Raw genomic sequence first — 18651 nt, forward strand, 5'->3', positions numbered from 1 at the left:
ATGCCTGACATACAGCAAGAAATCAAAGAGCTATGTACTTAATATGTGCTTCTACACAACAATCCCAAAACGCTGCTTCTTGGCTTTCAAGCTTATTTTTTTTCATTACTAGGTGAGCTGTAAACGTTTCTAAACACTGTAGCTCATTTCCTTAATTTGAGTGAGTACCAAGAAGAGGAACACTACGTTTCGTGCAGTCGCCGACATCGAATTGCCTGGAACATTCAGTAAATCACTCAGTCACCCTGCTCTTCAGTTATTTTATGTGTTAAATAAAGAAGCTGCCTCAGAATTGTCAGTTATTTTATGTGTTAAATAAAGAAGTTGGCTCAGAATTGTCAATAAGATCACTTCCATATCTAGCAGTCCGTGTATCTATGACTTCTTCACTGAGTACTTTGGTGGTCAAATTTTTAAGAGCTTTCAGGTTTTCCTTTTAAAAACCTTCATAAATTCTTTCGCAGTGCACTTCCTTATTATCTCTCCCATTCTAAAATATATAAGCTTTATAAGAGAAGGAACTCCTTATATATAAATGCTATATAAGCTGTTAACTTATGTGAAAGTAAACAACACATGCTTAAACTAACTCTATCTCCAAGTTGCTTAAGTGTTGGGTTTATTGTAGCACTGTAAATATGCATATGTTCACTCTACCTTTTTTAATATTATATTTTGTCTTTGATGATGTCACGATGACAGCATTTTTGCTCAAACATCCGATCTTTCTGAATTCTACAGAATTATACTATACATGTTTTATTTTTGCAAGCCAACATAAATGTTGCAATAAATTTAAACTTTTATTGTATCTATTTCTGAATATCTTCATCATATCTTTGTTTACTTCCTGAAAATTAGAAATTGTATGGTAACTTACAAGTTGAAATGATAATTTGAAATAAAAGTTTGTATAATGGTCAAAATTCAATCATCTTTTTATGTATTTTACTAAGAGAAACAATGTTATTATATTTAATATCTAAAACTCTCTGTAACTATCAGTTGTGACTCAAAGGTTGAATATGAATCATACTATTAAAGTATTGATTAGTATTATATTTTTATTTCTGCAAAGTTTGAGGTAATTTAATGAATGAGGTTAATTTGTTGTGCTTTTCGCAATTAGCTGCTCCATAACGTATGCCAAGAATATTATACAGGGAGTGTTCACTGATGTCTAGTTATTTCCTAGACATGCTATTGATTCCTGCACAGCATAAAGATCAGTGCTTTGTAAAACTAACAATATGGCTCAACCAACATCTAAAACCTGCCTCAAAGACAAGAGACAAATGTATATGGATTACATCGATCAAATCCATAATGTTTGGCCCCAAAATGAATCTTGCCAGAAGCAGAGTTTCTTCAATACTTAAGCAAACCATTGCTTGGGAGAGTTCATATTACTAAAATAAAAAATTGAAAACCTCTTGTTATCTAGAATTACATAAAGAAAAGCAAAACTAGAATAAAATTTTTTTAAGAACTTTAGTAAATGTAATTTTATGAAAGATTTAAATATGTAATTTAAGTATATGGATATATGATAAACTACTTATAAATACTAAACTTTCTTTTTAACTAAGTTTTTTTCTATCCTGTTCCTAGCATATATTAAAATTAAAATGAATCTTTGAAATATGACTTAGTTTTGTTTAATTCAAAGAATATTACTTACCAGTGCCTTTATAGTATTTTGTACAGTTACCATATTCGATATCTTCCTTTTTAATATCAAACTGAGGCAATGCAATTTTTTCTAACTGAACAGGATCCCCTGATTGCCAGATAAACCGTAAATCATCAGTTGTGTAGCCAACTATAAACAAAAGTAAATAAATAAAAATATTAGTTTGGAATATGATTATTAATACTTTTAAATATTTTAGTAGTCCAATTATCGAGTTCAGCAACGGTAAGATCATAGGCCTTACTTATATAAAATTTTTGTTAAAAATGTGAAGAGATAAAATCTATGGCCATTAATGAAAATATTAGCACAAATTTACAGATAATTAGTTGGCTTAAAGAAAGAATAAGCTAAAATATTTAGCATATTGCAGTTACAATCCTACGGCATCATATGTAGTAGCACATTTCTCTATATCAAAATTCTGAACTGTTGTTGATAAAGAGTAGTGAATAAGTCATTCTAGCTTTTTTGCATATCTACATTCACAACTATACAATATGCTACCTGGAAATTAAAAAACAAAAAACAAAAAACATTTAAGCACGAAATCACCTATATTTTTGAAGACATGACCACAAACTCCCCTGAAGGAGTTGCATGGCCACAGGAAAGCAGTAAAACAACCTCTCAAGTGGACAGTATTACAGCAGGCTGAAGCACACATTTTGGGCTTAGGTAATATGGCTACAATTCAAGGATCCTATAGGGTTTTACAGCATAGAGTAGCCTACCATTCAACTCTTAAAGTGTATGGATTTTCCAAAGCAATATTTCAGTGCATCTGGTAATAGATTTGAATGTAAATAGTTAAAATTTTCTACACAAATACATATTGACACACAGGTATACACTGTACAACACATTCACAAAAATGTACATACACACACTTACATCTACAAAATCCCATTCTATACTTAGAAAGCAACCAATATTGTTCAAATGTAGGATCAAACTTCAGTACACTTAAAACAACAACAAATAACCACAAAGTAACTTTAAAGCACATCATCTAGCAAGTATATATACGATATTTTCCAAGGCTATCACTCTTTATTTTTTGCTGAAATAGCTCACGGTATATAGGTATTCAGGCTAAGGATTCCTTGTGTTAGTGTTCATTTTTCAAGTTTTAGGTCCCACTTTTATTTTCAAAAGATAAGCATCATAGTGAATTAATATATTTTAAAGGTAAATAATCATTTCAATAATAATTTCAATTAATATACTTTATACCTTAATATAGTGCACCCGTCATAAACTAAAAAACATATGATCATAGAAACACAAAAATTCCAATGTTGTCGAAAAAATTTTTACACATCCGAAGAAAATGACTATTTGGCAGGATTTAGAGACAGTTTTTCAATGTTTTCAAATTTTCTGCTCTGAACACGTGATTTTAACAGCAGAACAGTTGTTAAGACATAATTTTTTTTTCATTTATTTTACTTACTTTTTAAAATGTTTATTTTTGGGAGAGAGAGACAGACAGAGCGCGAGCAGGGGAGGGGCAGAGAGAGGAAGACACAGAATCCGAAGTAGGCTTCAGGCTCTGAGCTGTCAGCACCAAGCCCAACATGGGGCTCAAACTCACTAGCAGTGAGATCAGGACCTGAAGTCAGATGCTTAGCCGACTGAGCCACCTAGGTGCCTCATGATTTACTTTAATTATTATACTAATTTCAAAGGAAGTTGGCAATTATAAGAAGTTAGAAGTATACACCTACGTAACTGAGAGTAAAACTAGTACCAAAGGGATCTATCTTAGTAATGATTACGGTAAAAGAATAACTATAATTTTCCTAAATAATTTTACTATTTGTAATCAAAAGCATCAGTTTTATCATTGTTATCCAAGATATTAGTAGAATGTATTGTCTAGAGATTTTAAACATATAGTCACATATAGATTTTATGCTATAGTCACTTTGGGTCTCATTTACATACAGCTCTCCAGCTGCATCTTGCAACGTTGTGTATCCATGGGAAACAAGGTCAAGTCCAAAGGGCAGGAAAGAGTAATAGATAACCTGAAAGTAGAAACAGAGGTCTTAGAAGTTGCTTAACATGTTTCTCTGTGATACACTGACTTAAAATATATATATATATACATGTATAAATGTACAAATATTAACAAGTACCTCATGCTGACAAGAACATCTCCATCACGAAAAATAAATAGAAGGATATTTTCCTGGGTCACATCATGAAAATTGGCACTTTTTTCATTTGCAAAAAATAAGTCAGGTTTCCACAGACACTTGTACATCGTGGGATCCACTGTCAGTGCATCTGAACCCCGAAAATCACTAGGGAGCTTCAACCTGGGATCGTTCCATTTTTGTCTCAAGAAGATGTTAACTCTATAGTCCTGAGGGGAAAAAAAATGTGTGCGTGTGGGTGTTTACTGCTATTTGAAAGGCATACTCAGCACCAGAATAAAAAGAGTTTCAGTGATTAGCAGCACCGATATTTTTGGTCTTGTAACGTCAACCAGGATCAAAACAGTTTGGTCACTAAATAAAAAGAGCAGTCTAATAAGACCCTTGTGTCTCTATAGACATTCCAGCAGCACTTGCTAGCTCCAACATCAGAATGTAAGTTTACCAATAATTGCTTTACCTTTATACAAATGACAGTTCTGCCAGTTGGGTAAGTGGTGTTATAAAAACCTGAGACTGCTAAATATTACCATTATTCTTCCGCCCCCCAACACACCAAAAAAAGAATAAAATTTAATTAAAAATAGATGACAAGTAGGTGAGGGGATGGACTAAATGGGGAAGGGGCGTTAAGGAGGACACTGGTTGGGATGAGCACTGGGTGTTACACATAAGTGATGAATTACTGAATTCTATTCCTGAAATCATCATTACACTGTATGTTAACTAACTTTGATTTAAATTAAAATAATAATAATAACAAAACAAAATAAACAACAACAAAAAAGCTTCAGGTTATTAATCAATATATGTGTATATTGTGTCAATATACCTAAAATAATTTTTTTCTTTTTTGCTTATGAAATGTGCCTTTCCAACACTCACTGCTTTATGCTTAATGCCCATCTTTAATTACTCTTACTCCTATACCTCAATAAAGCTAAAAAAAAAAAAGGAGAGTAAAGAAAAATATTTCTCCTGGCCTTTTACTAGTTAGCAAACTACAAAAATAATATATATGTGTATATAAAACATATACATTATATAATATTATGTATATATGTATATAACACACATATGTACGTATGTATATAACACACATATGTACATATGTTTACCTAAGAAGGAAAAAGAAAAACTGTCTTTGAAGATTCATACATGTACGATTATAGAGAGAATTTAAGATAGTCAAATGAGATTTGCATTGGATGCAAAGCAGGTACATCAAAATTTGTAATGTTATATTTTATTTAACTATAGTAGAAAAATGTTTTGAAATCTACTAAATAGCTGATTATTTTACTTGAGTTTTTTGTCTATCTCCTAAAATTTTTATCTTAAAACTTTGTAAAAATTGAATTATTTCAAGACATAGATTTTAAGAGTATGTGCACTAGGAACAAGTTTAATACCTTAATACATTTTATTATCTGCCAGTTAAATGGGGTTCTAGCACAAATCAGGTTGTTAGTATATACAAACTTAACATTGAGCATCATGCTCACACCTTTTGATTTTAATTGTATATACTATACTCAGAACGTGCACAAAAGTGTCCAAAGCATAAATTGCATTGGGCTTCAGCTTCCTTATTTTCAATCATTCAAAATTCACAAAATACTATCTATCCATACAGTCTTTTGATATTATCAAAATGAATGAAATCATAAACTTCAAATCAAAATCCAAAATAATTAACTAGGAAGAGGTTATAGATCATCTTTTACTAAATAATAAGACCTAATAGATTTCTATAAAACATAAATGTACATGCTTTACATATGTGTAAAATATAAAATAAAGCATAAGCAAGGAGCAATCTGAGACATTTTACTTTCTCATATGATCTTCAGACTGTATAGTAATTGTAGAAGGGTAAAGGCACACAGTAACAATATCCACACACTGAAGTACAGAGAGTAAAATAAGATTTAACCTACCTATATCTCATAGCTACTCTAAACTTAAGGTTTCTAAAGGCTTCAACATATATAACACAAATGGTTTCTTAAAAATCATATGCAGATGGTTTCAGAGTGTCAAAGGCAAATAAACTAAGGATTATATAAGCAGGGTGCTTGGGTAGCTCAGTCAGTTAAACATCCGACTTCAGCTCAGGTCATGAGCTCACTGTTCATGGGTTCCACCCCACGTTGGGCTCTGTGCTGACAGCTGGGAGCCTGGGGCCTGCTTTGGATTCTGTGTCTCCCTCTCTCTCTGCCCCTCCCCCTCCCCCGCTGGCGCACGCGTGCGCGCTATCTCTCTCTCTCTCCCTCCCCCCACACGCCTCTCTCAAAAGTAAATAATAAACACTAAAAAAAAGGATTATATAGGCTGACACTGAACTTATCTGCACCATTGGGGGCGGGGGGGGGGGAAGGTAACATTTATCTTATTAAATGAACATGGAATTAAGGAGGGAATAAAGGAGGCCAAGGACTATAGAAAACAAAGAGTTATGTTGCACAGCTACATAAACTGTGTGTTAAAATATATTCATATCTTAAAATTCATAATGGGATTTAACTGCTTTATATTGACTGTGGTTGTCACGACTACAAGAAATAACTCAAACTCATCCAAGACAAAGGCTTCTCACCATCACATGGTGACACTTCCAGCAGAAGTAATGCTCTTCCCACCCCAAGTTTTTATCCATTCCAGGCAAACATCCATGGCCCTCTCCTTTAAAAGGCATACACATTAGGTTCAATTATTTTCTAATAAAATACCAATTATGCTACCTTCACTAAGCGCATGGTTGACATAGACTTGACATGACTTTGAGCACTTATGAGTATTCAACTTCATATTATTTGCTAAAAAGCTTCCTTGAAATGATCAGCTAAAATTATTGGTATTCTAAAATTACACACACTAAAACTATTTTATTACTTTCTTTATGTTCTATGTCTTGTCAAAAGGTAATTCATAGAAAACCACATCTTTAAACTTCTATGTTTAAAATGTGCATTCACATGTCATGATAAAATACATGTCCTTAACTTGTTGTCAAGGATCAGTATGAAAAATAACCAGATGAGGTTGCCTATCTATCTTCTGTAAACATGTTGTTAAAGCCATGACCCCTTATTTTGGTCAACGACCATTATATGAAAATACACAAGATAAATTCTTCTTTATTTATTTATTTTTCACTTGTTTATACATATATTACTATATCATTTAATAGATATTTACTGTGTGCTAGGCACACTTACTCTAAGCGCTTTGCAAAAATAAATCTATTCCTTAGAGTTTATTCCTAAAAATGCTCTCCTGATTCTCTTACATGCCTCCTATTACAGGAAAGTGAGACTGAAGTATCTCATCATGTTTTTCTTTTTGTCTGGCAGCTAAGGAGTGAAGGCTAAATTCTACAGCCAATTGAATTAATAATTCATCTCTCATATCCTGGTATGACTATCATTGCATGGTTCTTGCACATTTAGTCCTATTTCAATTATTTGCTTGCATTTTTTGTTGTTGTTATTATACACCTCAAATCCTTGCCAGAAATAGAGATGGATGAAAAGTAAAATATCATTTGAGGGATTGTCATATACCTGACAAGAGACTGTCAGCATTATTTGGATGCCACTGTTAATTAAGCAACTCTGCCAAAGTGGCTTTTAGAATCTAGATGCTTTATTTTAGTCTAATATTAGGTATTCTTATTTTAACAGAATGTTAGATATATTTATAGAGATACTAATATTAAGATCTATTGGTATTTTGTATCTAGACTAAAAACAACTACATTTTGGGGTGTATGCTGGTTTTCCCTGTAGTAATTAATTTCCAATGATATTATATCAATATTTTTAATAATACTCAAGATATCTGACAGGAATGAAAGCAATGCCAACCTTTAACTTCAGCATACTTTGCATAATTAAAAAGAAGCCACCTTATAATGTTTGGGGTAACCTGAATTCTCCTTAAAATCTCCACACATACACATATCCTATGTTCCACTATTCTGTCTCCAAAATTGTATGGATAGTTCATCTAAAATTATACAGCAAAATTATTTTTCTTTTAAAAATTTTATAGCAATTTTAAGAGTGTTTCTCCATGTGAAGATCATTATTCCAAATCCTTCTTGAGCTCTAAACAGTGTTTCCATCAATGCATGAATATCTTTATATCACTTATACCTTTATATCCATGATTAAGTTCAAAGCATTTTAACCAGCTGAAAGCTGATTAAAGCCTTGCATAGCCCTATACAGTACCAGAGGGTTTTGACAAAATAAAACCTATCTGTGGAAAAAATTACAAAATTACAAACGATACAAGAATGTCTTAATGTCACCACCTTTTTATTCTATATATCATCATAAATAGTGTTTTTGAAGTTATATTAGCCAAATTATAAAGCCTAGTATAATGGAGTCAACATGGGCTAGAAAAGATAAAGTACTTGACTCAAATTTCAGCTCTGAATCTTTAGCTTTGACCCTGAGCAAGTTTCTTAACCTCTCTGAACTCAGTTTCTTCATATAAAAAACATGAATATTAATATTAATACCCTAACGTGATAATTCAATAAAATACTCAATTAAAAGATTAACACAGTGACTGCTATATAAATAAGTTAGTTCTCTTTTCATTAAACATCCTTGAGAATCTAGCTACAGAGTACGTTCTATACTTTCAGAAAATGTTTACTTAAATTCCTCCTAAATCCCTAGGTGATGGGTTGGCTCATTCATTCAATTCAAAAATTATTTATTAACCATATATTCTTTTCCAAACACTGGATACTAAGGATATATCTGTGAGTACTCCCAGACTTCAAAGATAATTGTAAGTTACACTGACAATCAGTCAAACATAAAACAATTTGCAAAAGGCTATAAAAATGGAAATAGTTTGCCACAGGGCATCTAATCTAGACTCAGGATTAGATAAAAGTAGCCAAGCGAACTGACATCAAGGCAGGGACCTGAAGACAGGACAGTCAGACAAATATGGGTCTGAATTACATATTTTATGTGCCCTAAAGCAATTCACTTAATCTCTCTGAGCCTCAAATTCCTCGTCAATAAAATTAATCCTAAATTATTCACAGGAATCAAATGAAATGCTGTACCTAAAGCATGAAACCTGGAACAAAGAAGTACTCAAAGTTAGCTAATTTATTATATGTATTATTAACATTATTATCAAGATAGCTATATCACCCCTGTGAAAAGGCTAACAATTACTATTGAAAGCATTTCTTTTCTATTGTTGTAAAGATGCCACCTGTAAGTTTTAATTGGTTACCAAACATCAAAACTAACTTTAATTCTATTAATTCTTCAAAAGGTTTGAAAAATCATTGTTCATGTACCAGATGTAAAGTACTATATTAGTTGCTGATTATACACAGATCAACATAATACAATATTAGAAAACAAAGCAGATTTCTGATTATTAATATTAATTATTAATATCTGATTAATCTAATATTAAGATTTCACAGACTTTAGATACATCAATGAGCAATGGCAAGTTTGTTTTATAGACTAACAAAATAAAATATCTACTTGTTATTATGTTCCAGACTAAATTCAATGATTACAAAAGAGGCTCGGTTAACAATCAGTTTTACTATGCTAGGTTAAACATTCATTTCTTCCTTCATTTGTTCACTCACTAAACAGTAATTCATTAAGGACTTTCTATGTTCGAAGTTCTGAGCTACCAGTCTGAGAAGGATAAAAACATGAGGGCCACACTCTCAGGAGGTGATGAGGATACAAGTAAGGAAATAATTGGTAAGGATTCTAAGGGTGACAGTACTTGTTGACAGAATAAATGATCACTTCAGACACCAGTCAGGAAAGGCTGTAGAATGTGAATCTGAGGAGGGTCCCTGAGAGTGGGCAGAATTTTGCCAGGTGCTGCGATCAGAGAAGGTCAGGTAAGTGTTTTATCAGTAACACAAAAGAATCATTAAGGGGTGCCTGGTGGCTAGTTGGTTAAGCATCCAACTTTGACTCAGGACATGATCTCACAGTTCGTGGGTTCAAGCCCCGCATCAGGCTCTGTGTTGACAGCTCAGAGCCTGGAGCTTGCTTCAGATTCTGTGTCTCTCTCTCTCCTGTGTCTGCTCCTCCCATGCTCCTGATCTCTCAAAAATAAATGAAAACTTAAAAAAAAAATTAATTAAAAAGAATCACTAAATATCAAGATACATAAATTGACAAACATAATCAATATCATCACTAAAAAGAGGCCAGAATGAGAGACAGAGGTTTTGTAGTAATCAGTGGAAAGACATTAGTTAAAAATCAAGAGCAAGAAATATACGAAGAACTCGTTTTAATTTTTTTAATGTTTATTTATTTTTGACAGAGAAACAGAACATGAGTGGAGGAGGGGCAGAGAGAGAGTGAGACACACAGAGCTGTCAGCACAGAGCCGGATGTGGGGCTCGAACCCACGAACCATGAGATCATGACTTGAGCCAAAACTGGATGCTCAAATGACTGAGCCACCCAGGTGCCCCTACAAAGAACTCTTGAAATGCAACAATAAGAAACCAAACAACCCCATTAAAAATGGGCCAAATATCTTAATAGACACCTCACCAAAGAAGATAAACTGATGGCAAATATGAAGAGATGTTCCACTTTACATGCCATTAGGGAAATGTAAATTAAAACAATGAGATACCACTACACCACCTATTAGAAAGGGCCAAAATCCGGCACACTGACAACACCAAATGCATATGAGGATGTGGAACAACAGGATCTCTCATTCATTGATGGTGGGAATGAAAACGGTGCATCCACTTTGGAAGACAGTTGGAAGTTTCTTACAAAATGACACATACTCTTACCACACTGCACTGCTTGGTATTTTTACCCAAAGGAGCTGAGAACTTACACTCACACAAAAACCTGCACATTCATGTTTACCGTAGTTTTATTCATGATTGTCAAAACTCGTCCCTCAGTAAATGAATGGACAAACTGTGGTACATCCACACAACAGATATTACTCACCAGGATAAAGAAATGCACTGTCAAGCCACGAAAAGACATACAGGAATGTTAAATATATACTATTAAGTGAAAGACCCAAATCTGGAAAGGCTATATGCTGCATGATTCCAACTATGTGACATTCTGGAAAAGACAATACTATGGATACAGTAAAAAAAAAAAAAAAAAAAAAAAGAAAAGAAAAGAAAAAAAAAATCAGTGGTTGCCAGGGGGAGATGAACAGGTAGAGTACAAAGGATTTTTAGGGTAGGGAGATTCTATTGTATCAAATTATAATAGTAGATCATGTGTTCACACCTTTGTCAAAACCCATGAAATGAACAACACCAAGAGCAAACCCTAATGTAATCTACAGACTTTAGGTGATGATGTGTCATTATAGGTTCACTGATTGCAACAAATGTATCTCTTTGGTGCAGATGTCCATAGTGGGGGAGGCTGTAGGCAGGGAGAGGCAGGGGGTGTATGAGAGTTCCCTACACATTCTGCTCAATTTTGCTGTGAAGCTAAAACTGCTCTGAAAGAATCTACTTTTGGGGTGCCTGGGTGGTGCACTAGGTTAGGCGTCTGACTCTTGATCTTAGCTCAGGTAATGACCTTGTGGTTCGTGAGCTCAAGCCCTACGTCAGGCTCTGTGCTGATGGTGCAGAGCCTGCTTGGGATTCTTTCTCTCCCTCTCTGCCCTCCCCCACTTGTGCTCTCTCTCTCTCTCTCTCTCTCTCTCAAAATAAATTTAAAAAATAAAAATAAACTCTACTTTTAAAAGTGAATGCACTTGGGGCACCTAGGTGGCTCAGTCGTTTAGAGTCCGACTTCGGCTCAGGTCACGGATTCTGTGTCTCCCTCTCTCTCTGCCCCTCCTCCGTTCACACTCTCTCTCCCTCTTGATCTGTCTCAAAAAGAAACATTAAAAAATACATACATACATACATACATACATACATACATAAAAGTGAATGCACTTGGCACATAAATATATTTCAAGGATGTTTATTGCACACATCTATGTAATAGCCAAAAAAAACAACAAAAAAACCCAGAAACAATATAAAATCTATCATGGAGGAACAGATTAGTAAAATATGTTATTTTCATATGATAGAATGAATTTACCATTAAAAATATGAACATAATTTATATAAAACAATCTGATCATTCTCTCAAAACACTGATACTACGAGTTTCTTTCAAGAAAGTAACATTTCTCATGGAAAACCCAATAGCGAAGTCTGCTAAGAAGAGCCAATGAACATGAAGATATGTTCTGCCTCACTAGAAAAGGAACACAATAAAAAACAAGATTCAATTTTTTCCCTTTGTTCACGAAATTGGAAATGAGGATGATGAGTAATCATATTTATCATTCACAAGGCATGGAGACCTGGCACATTCCTACACTACGGATAGCAAAATAAACTTAAAAACTTTCTTGGAGGGTTATTTGGCAATATATATCAAAATTTAAAGAAAAGTAAACAAATTCCAACAAAGTAATTCATCCTAAGAAAGGTATGTATGAAGCTGAAGCTACAAAAAAAATTGAATGCAACACATTGTATAAACAAAATAAAAGGGAAAAGGAGGTAAAGTAAAATAAAATCTGGAAATAGAGAAAAAATGCTGTTGTTTGCCTTTTTAATATCATGCTGAAACATTGTCTCACAAGCCCACTTAAAGGGTCATAGGATTCTCCAGGAAAATGTAACTTTGTCTGACTTGCCATTTTCTACTGGTTACGGGTCCAGATGCCATAAAATCATATAACCTATAGCAGGTTCGTAAATTGCAAATGATTTTTGCTTGGTGTAGATGCAAATGTTTTATGTCAGGTAGAAAAGATATCCACCAAGAATATGTTTTTATTGCCCTGTGAGACATTAACAAGTCTGTATCTAATTTAGCAGTCTAATTTCAGCATTCATTCTTTCACTTCCAGCTCCTGAAGTCTCCACTGAAGCAGCTTTACTATCCCACTGGATCCCTCACTAATGAATTCAATAACTCACTAACATGTCCTCACTCTACGTACATATTTAACTTTTCAACAATTATAGTCTGTCCTCACAAAGTTAAACATAGGAATACCATATGCCCCAGCAATTCCACTCCTAGGTATAAGCCCAAAAGAACCAAAAGGAGAGATTCCAACAGATACTTGCATGCTCAGATTCACCGTGGCATTATTCACAATAGTCAAAAGGTGGAAACAACCCAAGTGTCCACCAAGAGATGAATGGATAACCAAAGTGTGGTATGCAGGCATACCTTGAAGATATCGCGGGTTCAGTTCCAGACCACAGCAATGAAGTAAATACTGCAGTAAAGCAGGTCAAATGAATTGTTTGGTTTTCTAGTGCATATAAAAAGTATATTTACACTATACCGTAGTGTATTCAGTGTGTGACAGCAGTATGTCTGAGAAAAACAATGTACACACCTTAATTAAAAAATATGTTATTGCTAAAAAATACTATCATCTGAGCTTTCAGTGAGTCATAATCTTTTTTTTTTTTTTTTCCGGTGGAGGGAGTCTTGCCTCGGTGTTGATGGCTGCCGACTGACCAGGGTGGTGGCTGGCGAAGGCTGCGGTGGCTGTGGCAATTTCTTAAAATGAGACGACAATGAAGTTTGCCACATCCAGTGACTCTTCCTTTTGTGAATGACTTCTCTGTAGCTCGAGATGCTGTCTATAGCATTTGACCCCCAGAAGAACTTCTTTCAAAACTGGAGTCAATCCTCTCAAATCATGCTGCTGCTTTACAACTGAGCTTATGTACTATTCTGAAACCTTTGTTGTCATTTCAACGATCTGCACAGCATCTTCACGGAGGAGACTCCATCTCAAGAAATCACTTTATTTGCTCATCCAAAAGGAAACAACTCCTCATCCATTAAAGTTTCATCATGGGGTCGCAGCAATTCAGTCACATCCTCAGGCTCCACCTCTAATTCTAGTTCTCTCCCTATTTCCATCACATCTACAGTTATTTCCTCCACTGCAGTCTTAAGCTCCTCAAAGTCATTAATGAGGGTTGGAATCTCTCTCTCCAAAGTCCTATTAACGTTGATATTTTGACCTTTTCCCATGAATCACCAATGATGTTAATAGCATCTAAAACACTATCTTTTCCAGAAGGGTTTCAATTTACTTTGCCCAGATCCAATGGAGGAATCACTATCTATGACAACTATAGCCTTGAGGAAAGTTTTTCTTAAATAATAAGACTTGAAGTTCAAAATTACTTCTTTTTTTAAATTGTGTATTTATTTTTGAGAGAGAGAGAGAGACAGAGCACAAGTGGGGGAGGAGCAGAGAGAGGGGGAGACAAAGAATCCGAAGCAGGCTCTAGGCTCTGAGCTGTCAGCACAGAGCCTGACACAGGGCTCGAACTCACAAACCATGAGACCATGACCCGAGTCGAAGTTGGACGCTAAACGACTGAGCCAGGCACCCCAAAGTTAAAAATTACTTCTTAATCTATGGGCTGCAGAATGAACGTTATGTTAACGGGTATGAAGACAACGTTAATCTCTTTGTCCATCTCTGTCGGAACTGTTGGATGACAAGGTGCATTGAGAATGAGCAGTCATATTCTGAAAGGAACCTTTTCTTAGAGCAGCTGGTCTCAACAGTGGGCTTAAAATATTCAGTAAACCAGGTTGTAAACAGAGGTGCTGTCATACAGGCTTTCTTGTGCTACTGATAAGAGCACAGGCAGAGTGGAGTTAGTATAAAGCTTAAGGGCCTTGGGGTTTTCAGAATGGTAAATAAACATTGGTTTCAACTTAAAATCACCAGCTGCATTGGGCCCTAACAAGTGAGTCAGCCTGTTCTTTGAAGTTTTGAAGCCAGACATTGACTTCTCTTCTCTAGCTGCTAAAGTCCTAGATAGTATCTTTTTCCAATAGAAGGCTGTTTTGTGTACATTGAAAATCTGCTGTTTAGTGTAGCCACCTTCATGAATTATCTCAGCTGGATCTTCCGGAGAACTTGCTGCAGCTTCTCCATCAGCACTTGCTGCTTCATCTTGCACTTTGATGTCATAGAGCTGGCCTCTTTCCTTAAACCTCATGAACCAACCTCTACTAGCTTCACACTTTTCTTCTGCAGCCTCCTCACCTCTCAGCTTTCACAGAGTTAAAGAGAGTTAGAGCCTTGCTCTGGATTAGGCTTTGGCTTAAGGCAATGTTGTGCCTGGTGTGATCTATATGGACCACAAAAACCTTCTTCATATCAGCAATAAGGCTGTTTTGCTCTCTTATCATTCATGTGTTCACTGGAGCAGCAGTTCTAATTTCCTTCAAGAACTTTTCCTTTGCAACCACAATGTGGCTGTTTGGTGCAAGAGGCCCAGCTTTTGGCCTATCTTGGCTTTTGATATGCCTTCCTCACTAAGCTTAATCTTTTCTAGCTTTTGATTTAAAGTGAAAGACATGCGACTCTTCCTTCACTTGAACGCTTAGAAGCCATCGTAGGGTTATTAATTGGCCTAATTTCAACATTGTGTATCTTAGGGAATAGGAGGCCCAAGGACAGACAAGGAGAGAAACAGAAAATGGCTGGTTTTTATCAATTAAGTTTGTCATCTTTTATGAGCATGGTTTCTGATGCCCCAAAACAATTATAAGACTAACATCAAAGATCACAGACCATCATAACAAATAATAGTAACAAAGTCTGAAATACTGTGAGAATTACCAAATGTGACAAAGAGGCAGAAAGTAAGCAAATGCTGTTGGAAAAACGGCACCGATAGACTTGCTCACTGCAGGTTGCCACAAATCTTCCATTTGTAAAAAAGACAAAATCTGCAAAGGACAATAAAACAAGGTATGCCTGCATACAAATACACACCGAGGGATATTATTCAGCCATAAAAAGGAATGAAATTCTGGTACACATTATGGCAGAAATAAATCTTGAAAACAGAACAACAACAAAAAGAAGACTAATGAAGAGTTTGTCTGAAAGTATTAATCATAGTAGGAATGCAAGGCAAAAAACAAACAAACAAACAAACAAACAAACTAACAAAGCTCTGGGAAAGGCAAGCATTTAAGGGACAGGCTAGAAGACTGAGGAGAAAAGGAAACCCTGAGAATGTGATTTCATCACCAACCCAAACAGGCACAAACTTTGAGAAGGTCAACAGCAGCAGACGTCACAGAAGTTCAAGTATAATCACACTTTCAGCAAATGAGGAAGCCCCTGAAAATTTTAGCAGAAGCATTTTAATAGAGTGACATAGTAAAAGCAAGATTATGGAGGATTAAGAACTGAACAGAAGACAAAGTTTCCTGTCTATAAGATGTGGATAACAAAAATATACCCACAAAGATAGCATTTTTATAAGGATTAAGTGAGGTAATATATTCTGCACTTGGCTATACTAAGGGCTAAACAAGCACATTGCCTTATTAGGATATATCTTTTATGCTGCTGTTATCCTTTTATAATATCGGTAATACCTATTAATAAAATTTTTGCCTCAAAAAAATTCTGCATATAGTGTCACTCATTCAATTTGTTCTGTACTGTGCTGATCAACCAACAGTTATTCTTAACAATAATTTACTTCAAGGTCACAAATCCTGACACAGTACTAAAATATACTTCTGAGCATCTCCTGTATTATTCTTCTTGCTTTCAACTGTTCTGTTGTAAGCTCAACATACCACATAATCCTCAAGCCTCTACAGTTATCCTTTTCTTAATTTTATTTTTTAGAGTACTCTAGAGTTGTATTACAGTAAGCATCACTGAAAAACTGGAAATTGCTTTTCTTGTTGTATCAGTCTTGGTCATTGTATCTTATTATCTCATTATGAAAGGACTTCAACGATGTTTTTCTGTTAGCTATGTAGCCACATATTATTATGATTCAATCCAAGTTGCAGCAAATTTATATATCTTTTAAGAATGTTTTAAAATTTTACAGTTTAAATTAATAATTTGAGTTTAACATTCATTAAAAGATAAAAGCTCATTAGTTGCTTTGGTGAATGTTTTATGGGCATTTCTAAATAATTGCTAGTTATTGGCATTTCCAATGCTCTATATTAAGATAACTATCTTTGAAACCTACTTATTTTCATTTTCAATTATTCAATCACAATAATTATAGCTTTATCGTTTGTTTTGCAATGAAAAATTCCCATCAGAAACAGACTTCTTTTATCAGTGGAAAATTACTTAATTGTTTTTAAAGAACTTGGTGACAAATACTACTCATTGTTCATTCCAAAGAGCATACGATTATTCATTATCTAGAAAATGGATGTTCTCCAAAATTTTCAGTCCCAATTAACACCCAAATTCAACTATTTCTTCAAGGCAATAAAACACTTCACAACAAGACATTAAAACTGGTTGAATTGCATTATTGATATTTTAACACTTAAAAAGTTTTTATACTTTGTATTATTGTTAGGATAGCTATTCTGGTTAGTCCTGATTTTTACCTAGCCTTCACATATGCAATCTTTAATTTAACTCTTGGGTAGTCTTTACATTACAATACAAATTGAGCATTCAAAGAAATAAAGGAGATCAATTCTCATAGCATCTGGCAGCATAATAACTAAAGTTCTGTCAACAAAGCTGTTATAAGGCTGTTTGAAAAGGGTTAAATTTAGTCATTAGTGAGGTTAGATGTTTCGTGTAGGAATTACAAGTTAACAAAATGCCACTAAAATTTTTTAGGTCATATTTTAGCAATATTTCTCAATGTGTAATTTTATTAAAAAGTTTTAGTTAAATGGCGTTCAATAACACCATATGAATATTTAAAATTTTCTAGTCCTATTCCAATATTCCGTGGGTATTAGGAGTGCCTGGTAGGTGGTACTGTGGTGCCTCTCTGAACTCAAAACTCCATGAGAGTAGCAGTCTGCTGGGCTGCATATACCAAAAGAACCTAGCGTAACTGGGATGATCCTCCAACAGAATTTGGGAGGAAAAACTGTATTAAAGTATTCATCAGCATGTGTCTTAGTTTCCCATTGCTGCTGTAACAAAATTACCAAATCTTTAGTGGCCTAACAGATAACAATTATCATCTCACACTTCTGGAGTTCAGAACATCAAAATTAGTTTCACACGACCCAAGTTACAGAGTCTGCAGGCTGACTCCTTCTGGAGGTTCTGAGGACAGATTCCATTTCCTTGCTTTTTTCAAGTTCTAGAGGGCACCTATGTTCCTTGACTGATGATACATCACTTCCTTGTATTACTCCAAGTTCATATAGGTTTCATTGCATCTACTACTGACTCTGATCCTCCTGCCTCTTGTTTTTAAGGACCCTGGTGATTATAGAGGCCTTGCTTGGACAACCAGAATAATCTCCCCAGCTCAAGATCCTTACTTTAATCACACACACAAAGTCTCTTTTGCCATGTGAAATAGCATATCCACAGACTCTGAGATTAGGACATGGGCATCTTGGAGGAACATTATTCCTACCACAGGGTACAAACCTAAAGGTAGATCATATGAGAAAAAATATATATATAAAACCTTTTGAAGGTTTGTGTATCTAAGATGTAAAATAGAAAAAAAAAATGGGAACACATAAGTCTAATTTTATTCTATAATGAATTAATGTTGGAAAGTTAATAATCAAAGCAACAAAATAAAAGGAATAGTAAACTAAGACTCGTTTCAAGGAAAAAATGTAAATCTCTATATAGAAGGGAAATATACAAAATTGTTTTTAAAACAACAAAGATAAATCATTGCCATAAACCAGAATTAAGCTCTTTTAGCAGATCCCAAATGTGACTTTTTTT

The 18651-nt window shown here is 34.6% G+C and overlaps 1 protein-coding gene across 1 annotated transcript in view; it reads right to left on the reverse strand.

Annotated features, from left to right (window-relative positions):
• Positions 1-18651, reverse strand: part of GLRB (glycine receptor beta) — a 94484-nt gene that overhangs the window by 32003 nt on the left and 43830 nt on the right. Inside the window, exons 5-7 of the mRNA XM_030312852.1 lie at positions 3838-4067; positions 3644-3726; positions 1682-1822 (exon numbers count right to left, since the gene is read on the reverse strand). Coding sequence (XP_030168712.1) covers positions 1682-1822; positions 3644-3726; positions 3838-4067 — 454 coding nt within the window. The remainder of the gene's footprint in view (positions 1-1681; positions 1823-3643; positions 3727-3837; positions 4068-18651) is intronic.

This window comes from Lynx canadensis, chromosome B1, assembly GCF_007474595.2.
Source record: "Lynx canadensis isolate LIC74 chromosome B1, mLynCan4.pri.v2, whole genome shotgun sequence".
NCBI classification, from domain to species: Eukaryota; Metazoa; Chordata; class Mammalia; order Carnivora; family Felidae; genus Lynx; species Lynx canadensis.